Source organism: Diceros bicornis, chromosome 34 (assembly GCF_020826845.1).
Source record: "Diceros bicornis minor isolate mBicDic1 chromosome 34, mDicBic1.mat.cur, whole genome shotgun sequence".
NCBI classification, from domain to species: Eukaryota; Metazoa; Chordata; class Mammalia; order Perissodactyla; family Rhinocerotidae; genus Diceros; species Diceros bicornis.
In genome coordinates, this window is record NC_080773.1 from 37,939,599 (window position 1) to 37,954,027 (window position 14,429).

At 46.4% G+C, this 14,429-nt stretch overlaps 1 protein-coding gene and 1 long non-coding RNA gene across 6 annotated transcripts in view; one reads left to right on the plus strand and one right to left on the minus strand.

The window, feature by feature from the left end:
• The window catches only part of LOC131397573 (uncharacterized), an 18,078-nt gene continuing 3,649 nt past the window's right edge, over nt 1-14,429 (minus strand). Inside the window, exons 4-5 of one of the 4 annotated variants that reach the window (XR_009216782.1) lie at nt 568-725; nt 1-275 (exon numbers count right to left, since the gene is read on the minus strand). This is a non-coding gene — a long non-coding RNA (uncharacterized LOC131397573). Of the gene's footprint in view, nt 726-6,232; nt 6,919-14,429 lie in introns of those variants that run through there. The other 3 variants (XR_009216784.1, XR_009216781.1, XR_009216783.1) reach the window with 3 other exon arrangements.
• The window catches only part of ZNF274 (zinc finger protein 274), a 24,507-nt gene continuing 14,659 nt past the window's right edge, over nt 4,582-14,429 (plus strand). Inside the window, exons 1-4 of one of the 2 annotated variants that reach the window (XM_058530637.1) lie at nt 4,582-4,915; nt 5,369-5,407; nt 6,190-6,316; nt 7,071-7,166. In XM_058530637.1, the coding sequence (XP_058386620.1) occupies nt 4,790-4,915; nt 5,369-5,407; nt 6,190-6,316; nt 7,071-7,166 (388 nt within the window). In that variant the 5' untranslated portion in view covers nt 4,582-4,789. Of the gene's footprint in view, nt 4,916-5,368; nt 5,443-6,189; nt 6,317-7,070; nt 7,167-14,429 lie in introns of both variants that reach the window. The other variant, XM_058530638.1, reaches the window with a different exon arrangement.

Consider the following 14,429-nt stretch of genomic DNA (forward strand, 5'->3'; position numbering starts at 1 on the left):
CTTTTTGCTCAGGAAGACCGGCTCTGAGCTAACATCTATTCCCAATCCTCCTCTGTTTTTTCCCCTAAAGCCCCAGTAGATAGTTGTATGTCATAGCTGCACATCCTTCTAGTTGCTGTATGTGGGACGCGGCCTCAGCATGGCTGGAGAAGCGGTGTGTCGGTGCGCACCCGGGATCCGAACCCGGGCCGCCAGCAGCAGAGCGCGCACACTTAACTGCTAAGCCACAGGGCCGGCCCCTGGGTGACGATTTTTATCAGAGAGGAAAAGGTCGACTTCCTAAGGCAGAGAGAAGCGTTGAAATGGGTTGTATTTGAGACCAGCAGTAAGTGTGGGGCTGGCTTGTCCCTTGTCTACGTCTTGGTGGCCGAAGGGTGAGACACTCCCACACCGAGGGTGACACTGGTGGGCAGCTTAAACCAGTACCAGGAACCACATACTTACAGACCTTCAGTTCTGTGAGGAAACAGTGCTTGTTATTTACATTAGTTGGATTTTCAGGTATTTACAACCAAGCATACCCTATAGAATACAGGATGCAAACGTATGAACTAGATTATTCCAAACCTGCCTTAATGGTTTCTCCAGCCTTTTGTGGACTTCCTGCATTCCTCTTGGAGACAATCATCTGGAGGCTGTCTGTGATCCACCCTCGCTCAGAGCTCAGACTCTTCTCCCTTCCCCATGTGCTACAAGAGTCTGGATTATCTTGATGATCACCTTATCTTTGATGTTGGGGAGAACAGGCAAAGAATAAATTTGTAGCAGTAATAAATAGACCCAAAAGCCTATTTTATGGGAAGTAGTTATGATACTAATAATTTACAGGTAAAATTCTGATTAATTTATTCCTGCTATCCAACCCAAAGTTCTGAAGCTCTGAGGAGTTCTGAGAAATGTCCTATAGGCTCATGTTTTAAAGACGAAGAGATAAATCTTTCTTCTTTTTTTAAATGACTTTTAAACATGTTTTCCCCTTCATATGGAACAATTTGAGATGCTCTGTATCATGAAACAACAATAGTGAATGGTGAGTGGAGATCAAATCGCAGGTCCACAATTCAGTTGCATGGGTGGTTTATGACTCAATTGAATGCCACGTACCAGAGTGATGTGGCCAATATATAGTTTTATATCTCTTATTCTTAGTCATATGTTGTTTAAATTAAACCAATAGTGGACTACTGATGAAAGAAAGCATATAGAAGAATGTTAATAAATTTGGGGCCAGCCCGGTGGTGTAGTGGTTAAGTTCGCACGCTCCACTTTGGTGGCCTGGGGTTCACAGGCTCGCATCCCGGGCGCGGACCTACACACCACTCATCAACCCATGCTGTGGTGGCATCCCACATACAAAAAAAATGGAAGAAGACTGGCACAGATGTTAGCTCAGCGACAGTCCTCCTCAAGCAAAAAGACGAAGATTGGCAGCAGATGTTAGCTCAGGGCCAATCTTCCTCATAAAAAAAAAAAAAGACTGTTAATGTATTTCAGCAATTCAGTATCTCAGTAAACATATGTGTCTGACTATGGGGAGTACATTGAGAGGAAAAGTACAAATTAAACTTTGCAATTGAATGAAACAACTATTATTGCTAATCCAGCCATTTTCATATAAGGTCCACAATGCCTTTTCTGCAACTCTAAATTTCAAAACATTTTCCTCTTCTTCTTCTTTTGTTGTTGAGCAAGATTCGCCGTGAGCTAATATCCGTGCCAATCTTCCTCTATTTTTTAGTATGTGGGCCTCCAGCACAGCCTGGCCCCTAACAGAGCAGTGTAGGTCTGTGCCTGGGAACCAAACACAGGCTGCCAAAGTGAAGCGTGCTGAACTTAACCACTAGGCCACCAGGGCTGGCCCCCCAAAACCTTTTTTAGTGAAAAGTTTCTTTCTGTATTATGTATCTGCAAAACTCACCTGAACTAACAAGGCTATTTACACTTTGTCTTTCTCCAACCTAGTGTGACTCTTCATATATTTTGCTACAGATACACTCAAGTGTTTGATGGCAGATGCTGCCCTAGACCTGCTGGGGATGTTAAGTACTGCGTGGTGTGTGCACCTTACACTCCTGGTAAAATCCAAACGCTTGGGAATTCTAAAATACTTCTGGCCCTGAAGGTTTTAAATAAGGGATTGGGGCCCTGTATGCAAACAGGATGCATAACATTTTTCATATTTTCATGCATAATAGTTAACATCTGTTCAGAAATGCTTTTTTTTCATAATCAAATTACAGTAAATTAAATAGCATGCTTAATTTGCTAAACAGGAAAAAAACATGCAATTGGTTAAAAGTTATCTTAAAGTGGCTTTTGTGAATCAATCTTCAACGATATACTTATTTAAAATCACCTTTTAAACTAAAGTCATGTTTTCATCCAATACCATTAAACAGAAAGAAATAATTGAAAAAACTTCCAAGGGGGCTTGTTTCCTTAAGATGTTAAAGGCCTCGATCAAACTTGATAGTGAACCACTAGAAGCATCCCCAGCCACAGCCAAAACAAAACAACAATAATAATATGACTAATTAACATGGTTCTGTTACACTACCTAGAGCTATATAACATTTTTTTAAGTCAAAATATGCAAAAGGAAGATGCCAAATTACTTATGGAATGAGGATGGTGTCTTGCTATATAACATTTTTTTTTTTTTTTTTTGTGAGGAGATCAGCCCTGAGCTAACATCCGCCAATCCTCCTCTTTTTTTTGCTGAGGAAGACGGCCCTGGGCTAACATCGGTGCCCATCTTCCTCCACTTTATATGGGACGCCGCCACAGCATGGCCTACCAAGCAGTGCGTCGGTGCGCGCCCGGGATCCGAACCAGCGAACCCCGGGCCGCCGCAGCGGAGCGTGCGCACTTAACCGCTTGCGCCACCGGGCCGGCCCCGCTATGTAACATTTTTTTAAAGTCAAAATATGCAAAAGGAAGACGCCAAATTACTTATGGAATGAGGATGGTGTCTTATCTACAATAGCCAAGAAAAATCCAAGGAAATACTGTTAGAATAAAAGACATGTGCATGGTCTCTGAGTAAATACCAATGTGCAAAAATCAACAGACTTACTATTTGCAGCAATTAAGATGAACTGTGCAGCCTGCGGGTGGATGCTCTCCACAGTGGCCGTAAAAAATAACAACTCCTGGACTAAGTTTAACAGGCAGTGGACAGGATGACCCAAAGGGAGGCATAGGGTTGCTGAGACCTGCTAGGAAACCCCAAGAAAGAGGCGAGTACAAGGTCCTGGGCCCGAAGGGGACAGGAGAGCCCCAAGCACCAAGGAGGAGAGAGAATATCAGAGCCTGGGCCCTGAGGAAGACAAGACCATACCGGGCCTGGGGACTTGAGGAAGACGAGAGAACACTAGACACTGGACTCTGAGCAAGACAAGAGAACTGGGATCCCAAGGAAGATGAGGGTGCACTGGGCCCAAGGAAGACCAGAACATACCAGGTCCTGGGCAGTGACAGACTGTTTCCATTTCCTAGACATAGGCACCTCGGCTCACAGAAGACACTGGGCAGAGGATCCTGCCCAGCCCACTCTCCTCCCTGACAAAGATCCTTTGCTTAACCAAACTTTAGTCAGGGTCTCCCGAACCGTCTCCCCAACAAGGCCTATCCATGTACTTCCTTGGAGAATTCAGTTTTAGCAAGAATCCTGCTAAGTCAGTTTATCAAGAATTCCCTACCCTGATATCTGATGGAACTTCTCATCCCACTCACTATCTCCCCCAGGTGATATCCAAACACCTCGGCCTGCCTTTATCAAGAATCCTGTTAGGTTGGTTCAGCCAGAATGCCCCCAGACTTGATGTCTCCTCTTCCTAATTTTCTCTGCACTAACACCCACCTCCGCAACCCAACTTGCTCCTTGGCTTTAAATCCCCAGTTGTTCCAGCTGTATTCAGAATGAGCACAGTTCTACACTGGAATCTCTCTTTCCTTGTTGTAATAGCTTTATTGAATAAAATCTATTTTCACTGCTTTAACTCCTGTCCAGCTCTGGTTTGTCTTTCACAAACCTCCCCCACCACTGTGCCTAGGATACAATTAACCCTGCCCTTCTCCCATAACTCTAGTGGACTTTTAGGCCTGGTCCCTCCACACACTTCCCGGCAGACATGACCCTCTTTTCCTCCCAGGACCCCGGGCGGACTTTAGCCCCGCCTCCAGCCCACTCCCTGCCCTCCCAGTCCGGCCCCTCCTTCCTCTCCATTAGACATGGATGCACATTTAGCACCGCCACACACACACACTTCCGTGTTTCCTGTCTCTCCCTCTCCCCAGAACTTGCGGGAACTTCGGCTCCGCCCCCTCTGCACTTCCTGCCCGCCCCTCCTCCTCTCCCAGAAACTCGGGGGTACGTTAGCTCCGCCTCCTACACGCTTCCCGCCCCCCCTTCCTCTACAGTGGGCATGAGGAGCAGTTAGCCCCGCCCCTGCACTTCCGGCCCTGCCCTCCCTTCCGCCCAAGGATGTAATAATCAGTCCCACCACCCCCACCAACCGACTTCAATCCACTCCACCACTTCCGACCCGCCTCCCCTCCCACGCCTTTCCTTTCTGCAACTTCCGGTCCGCCCCACGCGTGGTCACCCTCGTGGCGGGACGAGACTCCCTCCCGGCGTGGGTCGCCGCCCACGCAGTGCTGCAGCCCCCGAGACCTGGCGTGCCCCCACCCGAGGCCTCCCCCTGCCCGGCTGGACCGCCGAGGGACGCACCAGCACTCTCTCCTGCCCTCCCTGGCTTCGCCTGGCACCCCGAACTGGACGGCCAACATGGCCGCCGCCTGGAGCGGTCGGGCGCGGCGCGACGCAGGGGTGTCTGGGAGTTGTAGTCCGGGCCGGCGCACTGACGCACTTCGCCGCGGGCCCACGGGCGCCATTGTGCGCCGCGCGCGCGGGGTGAGTGCGGCGCGAAACTCCCGCCCGTCGGGGGCTGTGCGGGGCCTGGCTGGAGACGCTGCGCAGGGTGCGCCCAGCCTCAGTCCCTTCCCCGCTAAGCTCAGGATCCGGAGCTGGCCTCGCCAGCCGTCCTCCTGCCGCAGAGCCGGAAGGGGCGGTGTGGTCCGAGCCTCAGGGCCAAAGAAAGACTACTCCCTGCGGGTGTGGCAGGCCGAGCCCTCCGGGCCTGCGGACTGGGGCGGGGGTCCACTCCCTCTGGCTGGGGAAGGCGGGAGGGCGGACTCCGCTCGGCGTGGGGAAACCGGTCCGCAGGTGGAGTAGATCCCTTCAGGGCGTTTTCCGAGGTGGGGGAGGACTTGTCATTTTCCCGTCAGTGGGGTCGCTTGTGGGCAGAAGGGCGCCCCTCGACGTAGCCCTCAGGCCCCTCCCACCTCCCTAATTCGACATTCTCAGGATTGTCCACTCATACGAGACACGTCGAGGAGAAGGAAGGTATGGCTTCTGGGCTTCCAACGGCCTGGTTCTATGTGAGTAGACGCTTCTTTGAGTTTCTGAGTCTACCCCTGGTTCCCGGGGTGGGGGTGGCCGGATGGTTGTGGGACACCACCTTCCCTGAGATGCGTCAGGTCGGTCTCGGGGAGGGGAGAGGAACTGGGTGGGCCTGAGAGACCGTGCTGGATGGAGGAACCGCAGGTTGCTTAGCTTTCCAAGGAAGTAGTTAAGAGTAGAGATCAGATTACGGAGGATTCTCATTTATCCTTTAAACTGGGAGGAGGCAGTGACGGGTCTAAGCAGGGATCAGGCTCACATTTAGATTACAGCAGCTATTTTGGCATCAAAGCTAGGGGTGACATGAGTTCAGTCGCTAGGAGAAAAGAGAGATGAGGATGGATCCTTGACAGGTGAAAGCAGCACCAGCACGGGCAGTGGGTGGGGGCTGAAGGCTTGGGTGTGATGATTCAGCTCACGGAATTCCCTAGTAAGAGGAGTACACATTGATAGCGGTGTGGGAATCCCCAAGTTAATAAGAAATGGAGAGGTTTTCAGAGAATGAAGAACCCTTTCTGTTGTCACGTATTGTCCTTACTGTGGCCTGAATAGGGTCTAGCTTGGGTTTGCTCAGTTTCAGACAAACGCAGGAACACATGATGAGACACCTGGAATGCTCTCAGGTCATCTTGTAGACTGTGCCTTCACATGCTCCATCAGCCTCTCCCCTCCTGTCAGCGTGGGTGACGACAGGCCCTGGCTTAACAGGAACTTGTGGGTTTCAGGAACCAGTGACTTTTGAAGATGTAACCGTGGGTTTTACTCCAGAGGAGTGGGGACTGCTGGACCTCGAAAAGAAGTCCTTGTACAGGGAGGTGATGCTGGAGAACTACAGGAATCTGGTCTCAGTGGGTAAGGCTGGCCTCCATGTCAATAAAGATCTGTGCTTTGCAGCACCAATGTGGTGCCTCTGAAGTGTGTGTCTGCTTGGGCTCAGGCTGCAGGGATCAGAGTGCAAGTGTCAAGGCCCTGGAGACTGAGGGAGAGGGCTTTACTTTGTACCAGAGGAAAAAGGCAACTTCACATATGGCTTTTGAAGCTTCACCCAGTCCATCCCTCAGAGGCCTTGAATACCAGGGAGGTGGGTCTATCGGGGATCTTTTCAGCTGCAGTAGTGGATGCTTGTTTTTGTAACAAGAATTCCAGAGGACGTGGTGTGAGTGTCCAGCAGCTCAGGAGTATCACCAAAGACCCTGATCCCTTTCATTTCCCTGTGGTCAGTGTGAACTTTTCCATTCTCTGGTTAGTTGCTGCGTGGCTGTGGCACCAAGCATCATGTCCCTGTTCAAGGCAGAAAGAAGGAAGGGGAGGGGGCAGCCCTGGCTACTTCTCTTTTCACAGCTGTCACGTGTAGCAAGAAAGCCACAGCTGACAGGCTTCCCTTTGTGTCTTGCTGGCCAGAACTGGGTCCCACTGGCACCTTTACTGGCAAGGGAGTCCAGGAAAGCAAGCAGCTGGCAAAGGAGATAGATGGGGTTATCATCACTGCCCTAGACCAGAAGTCACACCCTAGCAGGGGAGAATGTGGGGACAGCATGTGCCACAGCAGGAAAGCATTTTCTCCTGAACACAGACCCCCAAGCCCTGTCTCTTTTCCCTTGGGCAGAACATCAGCTTTCCAAGCCAGATGTGGTATCTCAGTTAGAGGAGGAGGAAGAGCTCTGGTCGGTGGAGAGAGGAATTCCTCAAGACACCTTTTCAGGTGAGAACGAGGCACACGGGAGTCCTGGCAGGGAATGGGCCAACTGGTTAGTCAGGGACTGGTGTCTTAGAAAAGGTGCACGGGGAGAAACCCTAGGTGGGGTGCTGTGATGAGTAGCCATAGACATGTGGAATCAAGCTCTGCGTTTTCTCTCGCCTGAGTCAGGGGTATCCTGCTTGGTTGAACGCAAACCTGTTGCCAGTAACAGGTTGGCAAGAGGGGCTCCCTCACCCTGCTCCGCTCACTGTCTCCTGCCCCTCATCATGTAATCACCAGTAACTGGAGTCTCTGGGCAGACGTTTTTTATATATGTTTACATGTATGTATATGAATACGTGTTTATGTTTTTGGGGGCTTATAGTACAGACAGGTCTGCTTCATTCATTTTAACAGATGCAGTGTAATCCACATCTGATTTTTTCCTCTTGATAGACATTCAAGTTGTTGCAAAAAACTTCCTTGCATACCTTTTTTTGCACATTCAAATTGGTTTTTTGGTAAGTAGGATTTCTGGAAATGGAACTTCAGAATCAACCAACGTGTAAGCTGGAAAGTGTGGTAGCAACAAATTAATGTCTAAAATCCTTTAAAATACATGTAGCTGCTCAAGTACATGAGAGCTCCCTTTCCCCTTCATCGCCAGCGATTTATAATTGTGTTTTTAAGGTTTGCAGATCTGATGGGAAACGATAATGTGTTCAGTTTAGTTCACATTTCCCTCATGAAGTTACACATATTTTCATAAGTTTGTGGACCTTTTTTTTGTGTGTGTGAGTTCATATACTTTCCCATTTTTTTCCTGTTGGTCTTTTGTGTGTGGGGGGGGGACTCTGTATCATGGATGTTAATATTGCAAATATGCCAGACCAACATTTCTTTTCTACTTTTAGTCTCCATAAAGAAGTTTTATGATCGCAGGTATTTTTCCTTTCAAATCTGTCTTTATTCCTGTTCTAGGTTTCATGTCATACGTAGGCAGATTGTACAAATACTTTCTTGTATTCTAGTATTTTTTTTTTTGTTTAGCTGTTGCATTTATCTGGAGTTTTCTTGTGTATGTGGTGTGGGGCACAAGTTCTTTCAACACCATTTCTGACTAGGTTCTTCTGCTTATTGGAAACACCATCTTTACTATGGACTAAATTCCCATAGCTGTCGTCGTGTGCAGGCATTTTTCTTTGCCCCTTCTGCTCCCTTGATCTCTGTCTCTGAGTAAACACCATATTGCTGTACTTATTATAGTTTTATAACAAACTTGGATAAGTGGTAGTTCCTCTCACTAAAAAAAAATTCTTAGCTGTTCTCAACCACCTAGTTTGCCTGATGAACACTTACCATCAGCTTGTTAGGGTTCATTGAGAAAATCCTGTTAGAATGTGTATTACATTTAATTGGAATTAGAAGTTCTTTGATGCAGAATTGGTCTGTCTAGTCGAGTTTTAGCACGAGTGTACAAAGAGGGATCTGCTGACCTCACTGTGCTATGTCAGGCTGTCTGAGTACTGTCAGGCTTTATGTTGCCGTTATCTGCTCAGGTTAATCTTCCCTTGGATTCTTGCGTAGTTGTTCCAGATGACCTGTCATGCTGTTGATTTCCTTATTATTTGTAACATTTTTGTTAGATTCTCATTAATTTTCTCAGTATAAAATCATTTTACCAGCAAGTGTAAAGGAAGAGGCGTTTGTGTTAATACTTCTTTTGCACAATCATGTAATTACATTCATCACAGCTGGTACTTCTGAAATACTGTGAAGCTAAGTGTGAAAAGTGAGTGTCTGGTCTCTGAATGGGAGTTTCTAGGTTTTGACAAGCACGACACTGGATTCTGCTTTCATTCGAAACAGTTTTTACCTAGATAAAGAAACAGTCATCTAGCTCTTCCTAATAAATGAAAATAAGTAAGAGCCCCAGTTTCCCTCCAAAGCCTTCCAGGGTGACCATAGAGATTTTCTCCTTTGAACAGTTAACACAATGACATAACAAACATAGACTTGCCCTGGTTGTAATGTGCTCCTGGTACCTGTTGACTTACTTTTTAGGACTTTTGCATCAATGTTCATAAATTAGGTTGGGGAGGTGATTTTCTTCTTTGTCAACTTTTGTATCAGAGTGTGCTGGCTTGGTAAAGAAAACTGTGGATGCTCTCTCTTCCCTTTATTCTCTGTGCTCCAGTGTAAGTGACGCTGGCGCTCCCTGCTCCTGGCAGTATTCAGCTGTGAAATCTGGGCCTGGCCCCATCTTTGGAGATGACCTGTTTGCCACAACAAAGACTGGAGTCTCCGTGATTCTTCGCCCCATTTTTCTGAACTCTATGTTTCAGCTTCATGGCTCAGCACTAATGTTTTCTGTTTTTCTTTCCATATTCAGTCATTCCTTTCACTTACTACATTGAAAACTCCCTTCTGACCATTAGCACAGGTCACTAAACTATACCTCCCCTGGAAGGTCCCCAGCAACACAAGCACTTTGTATCCATCCACCGTGGTTTCTGTTCCGTCTGGTTGCTCCCTTGATCCAGCCTCTTAACGTCCCTTCCCATCTCTGTGGCTCTGGCTGTGGTAGGTCTGTGTCTCATCCTCCCTGGAGTTTAAGTCCTACGTCTTGTGTGGGCAAACCTCCTAGCCATGCACTCCTGGATGATCTAGTAGTTCCCCAAATCTAGCTGCCATGGGAGGCATTGGGCGCCTGTGGTTCTGCACATCTCAAGAGAGCTGGCTTGACAGGTGACAGGAGATTCGGGGGTGGGGAGTTGAACCAGAGCAAGAGACCATGTGCAGGGAGGCTTATCAGCACACTCTTGCAGGCTAGGCCTGAGGTGGTAAGTGCCTAACTCATCTGTGCTCTGTCACAAAGAGTCCTTTATGTGATGTCTTCCCTCCACTGCCTTCCTTGTTTCACCTCACAAATACTTGCGGAAGCCCTCCTGTGTCCCATGCAGTATACTAAATACTTTGGTAGTAAACCAAAGACCTGACATAATCCCTGCCATTGTAGACATCGTAGTCTAATAGATGACAGCCTTCTGCCAAACAAGTTACACAGGTGTACTTGTGTAAGCACAGATAAATAGTGGTGAGCACTGAAAAGAAAAGGAGCATGGTGTAAAGCAGGGAGCAGTGGGGAATTACTCTAGAGGAGGTGGTCAGGGGACACTGCAGGGTGAGAGTTAAGCTGATCTCTGAAGAAAAATAAGTTTGCAGCCAGGTAAGAGTGGTGGTGAAGAAAGCTTCCAGGCATGGACAGAGACACTGTTTGGGGTGACGGTGAGAATGGAACAAGCTTGGCATATTCAGGGAAAGTTGCCCAGTGGGCTGGGAGGAGGAAACAGAGGTGTACTGACATGCAAGTTAAGTTTGGCAGAGAGAGCACACAGGGCCTCTAACTGTGAGGGGAGTTTGATTTTCATTGAGCAGATGTGTGGTGTGGCTTTTCACAGCTCACTCTGGATGCTTGTGAAGAAAGCTATCGTAGGGCAGATGGAAGCAGGTGGGGGCTGTGGTAGCATCTAAGGAAGAGGTGGTGATACCTGGCCTGAGGGAGTAGCTGGCATGGGCTTCTCCCCATTCATAGGTGGATTCACTGAGGCTGGGTGAGTACCTGACTAAGGGGGTGAAAGAGAGCAAGCTGCCCAGAATCCCTCTTAGGTGAAAGCTGCAGGGGATTTCCTGCAACTCTTCTTTGTAATGTGTGTGTCAATATCTCCTTTTAAAAATACAATAAAGGAGAAAAACTGTTACTCCTGAATTTCTGGCATTAGTCAACGACATGGGGAAACCTGGAAAAGGCATAGATTTTTGAAGGGTGGAAATAGAAGTTTTGTGTTTACTTTTATGTAGAAATAATTTAAACAAAGAGTTACATGAATAGTACAAAGAACTCCCTAATAGGTAGCTTTCATGTAGATTCAGGAGTGTTTGGAACTGTCTTGTGTCTTGACTGGTTCTGTCAATGACCTATGAATGAGAGGGGACTTAGAGACACCCAAGTAGAGATTTGTGAAGCCAGTTGAATGCACTTGTCAGGAGCTCAGCAGGAGGTCCGGGCAGTGCATAAAAATATGGGACTCATAGATGTTTGGAATGGCATGCTTTACTGTCAGATGAGCCGACCATCTGCAGTGGTCTCTTTCTCCCAAACTGGTGTAGCTGTGCCTCTCCTTAATGCAGAGAACTAAGATCGAATGGAAAGCTAGGCCTCTATCTATCTTATCTATCTTTTATTATTATTTTTTTTTTTGCTGAGGAAGATTTGCCCTGAGCTAACATCTGTTGCCCATCTTCATCTTTTTGCTTGAGAAAGATTTGCCCTGAGCTAACATCTGTGCCAGTCTTCCTCTATTTTGTATGTGGGTCACTGCCACAATATGGCCACTGATGAGTTGTGTAGGCCCGCGCCTGGCAACCGAACCCAGGCCACTGAAGCAGAGCGTGCCAAACTTAACCACTAGGCCTAGGGCCTGGCCCCTGGCTACGCCTTTCTAATGCAACTCAGTTTGCATGTCTCTCCAGCTATCCATATAGCAAAAATGGCAGCATAGGCATTGGTTGAAGTAGAAGGGAAACTGGGTAAACACTTAAGACAGACGGCATTCATCTTCAAAAAGGCACTGATTTGGAAAGATGCTGTGAGGATAAGGAATGTGGAGAAATATTTGATGGCACTCAGCCATCACTCAGTGTTCTTTCAAGAAAGTTTTGCCACATGTGGGGTTTGGGTGGAAAACGAGACATAATCTAGATTTAATCATTAGGAAAACAACGGAGTGCACACTGTTTTGAAGGTCATGATTGTAGGAAAACCTGCAGGACATTTAACTTTTTCAGCTTGTCAAGAAATTAAGCAGGAGATGAGCCCTACAAATAAGAAGTGCAACTCTCAAATTAGTACCAACATTAGTAGAAAAAATACCTTATACAAGAAGGAAATCGTTTTGTTGGGGAGAAGAGAAGGCAGTCCTCTGGATTTCATCCTTTGTGTAGCCTGAGAGGATTTACATGGGCATTAAAGCAAACACGGGGGAATCACACAGGAAATCAGTTGTTTTATACGAAGGATAATTCATTCAAGAACAAGACTGAATAAATGTGTTTAGTGTGAGAAAGCCCGTTTTCAGCTCACCTCGGCCTTCTTTAACTAAAAGAAGTTGCACGTGGGAGACTAATGTGCAGAGACCCTGAATGGAGCAAGTCCTTTCCATGAGTTTTTCGACATGAGAACTCAAATAGGGAAGAAATCCCAGGAATATGATCATAGCAGGAAAGGCTTCTGGCCTGATTCAGTTTCACTTGAGAGAATTCATACTGGACAAAAAAAAATTCCAGTCTGACTGAATTTGGAAAAGTTCTTACACCCAGTAATTACATCTGTGAACTCCAAAACCATAGGAATGTGATTGTTGTGGTAAAGGTTTCATGCATAGCCCTCTTATTCAGCATCATAGAAGTCATACTGGAGAGCGCCCAAGAATGTAATCAGTGTTAGGAAGGCTTTAGGAGTCACAGAACCCACTAACAAGAAGCCCTTCAGTAGGAGTCCTCATTGTTTTCAGCATCAGAGGACTCATATGAGAGCAGACCCTCCATGTAATCTGTGCAGGCAAATCATTAGCCTTAGCTCTCACCTTATTTGACAGAACAACAACAAAAATTACACTGGAGAGAACCACACTGAATAACCAAAATCAAATGTCTCACCCTATTTTTACACCAGATAAGTCATACAGAAGGCAAACTCTACATAAAACTTGGATCACATAAGTATACAAATATAGTAAAGACAGAACCAGTTTTACTAACTTGTTCTGTTATCTGACCTGAACATCTAGAACAAATATTAAATAACATGGGTGAGAGCAGGCATCCTTATTTCAGTTTCCCATATATATCCCCAGCTGCTAAGACAGTGACTAAATCTCTGTCTAGCTCAGGAAACTGTTGAGTGAATAAATGGTTGAAGAAATTGCAAGAGACAAGAGGGCATCTTCAAAGAGGAGACTTTGGCCAGGCTTTGAGACGAGAGGGTGGGTAAGGGATAATAGAGAGAACTCTTGAGATGAGATAGATAGTGCTACGAAGAACTGTGAGAGGCTCACATCCTTGAGGCCTAGGTCAAGAGTCTAGAATCTTGAGTGACTATCAAACATGTTTTGGCAGGAATCCAACCTAGCAGAGTGTGGTCACATACTCTGCAACTTTTGTTCAAGGATACTTTACATTCTCTGTCACCTTCCATACATATGCTCTCTAGGACTCATGTAATCTTGATCCTCTTATCTGGGGACCGCGCTCTGGTGACCAGATGTAGTACCCAGCATAATTTCAAGGCCTGAAATGCCTTAACTATTAATTGAATAAGAAGGAAAACAAATGAACTAAGCATTTGACTCAAACATTTTGGGGGGAAAAAAACACCTCCAAAAGTTCTAAGGAAAGAGAAGAAATAAGATAAAATCAGGAATAAATGAATCAGAAATGTAGGAGGAAAAAAGAATCCAAGAGCTCGTTTCTGGATAGACAAAATGCAAAACCAACTTTGATTAAACAGGAATAAATAAAAGGCAAGCTAAAAACCTATACAGGGAAAAAAAACTCTATACAGATACTCACCAACACATGTAGTTGTTTTCATTATAGTACTCTGCATAACTTACAAAGGATGAGCCAGCTCTACATACTGATATGAAACAATCTCCAGGATACATATGTGTGGGTTTCTTAAAATACATTATCTTTTTTTTTTTAAAGATGAAATTCTTTTTTTTTTTTAATTTTATTTATTTTTTTCCCCCATAGCCCCAGTAGATAGCCGTATGTCATAGCTGCCCATCCTTCTAGTTGCTGCATGTGGGACGCGGCCTCAGCATGGCCGGAGAAGCGGTGCGTCAGTGCGCGCCGGGATCTGAACCCGGGCCGCCAGCAGCGGAGCACGCGCACTTAACCACTAAGCCACGGGGCTGACCCCTATTATCTTTTAACATAAGTATCTCAGCATACATAAAGATATATATATAGCTGCACATAATACTGATGTCTTTTTTTCCTTAAAAATATACACACAAATATGAGTGTGTGTTGAGTGGTTATCACTGGGAGAACGTAGACACTGACAGCCTGTGACTGTCTCCCAAGAAGGAAACTGGGTGGGAGGGTGAGTTTCCATTTTTAAAGGTGCTGCCCACAACTACGCTCAAAAAATGGAAACAGCTACCATCTTCCTGCTGTGTCACCAGTTCCTGACACAGCACAAGTGCTCAGTAATTATTT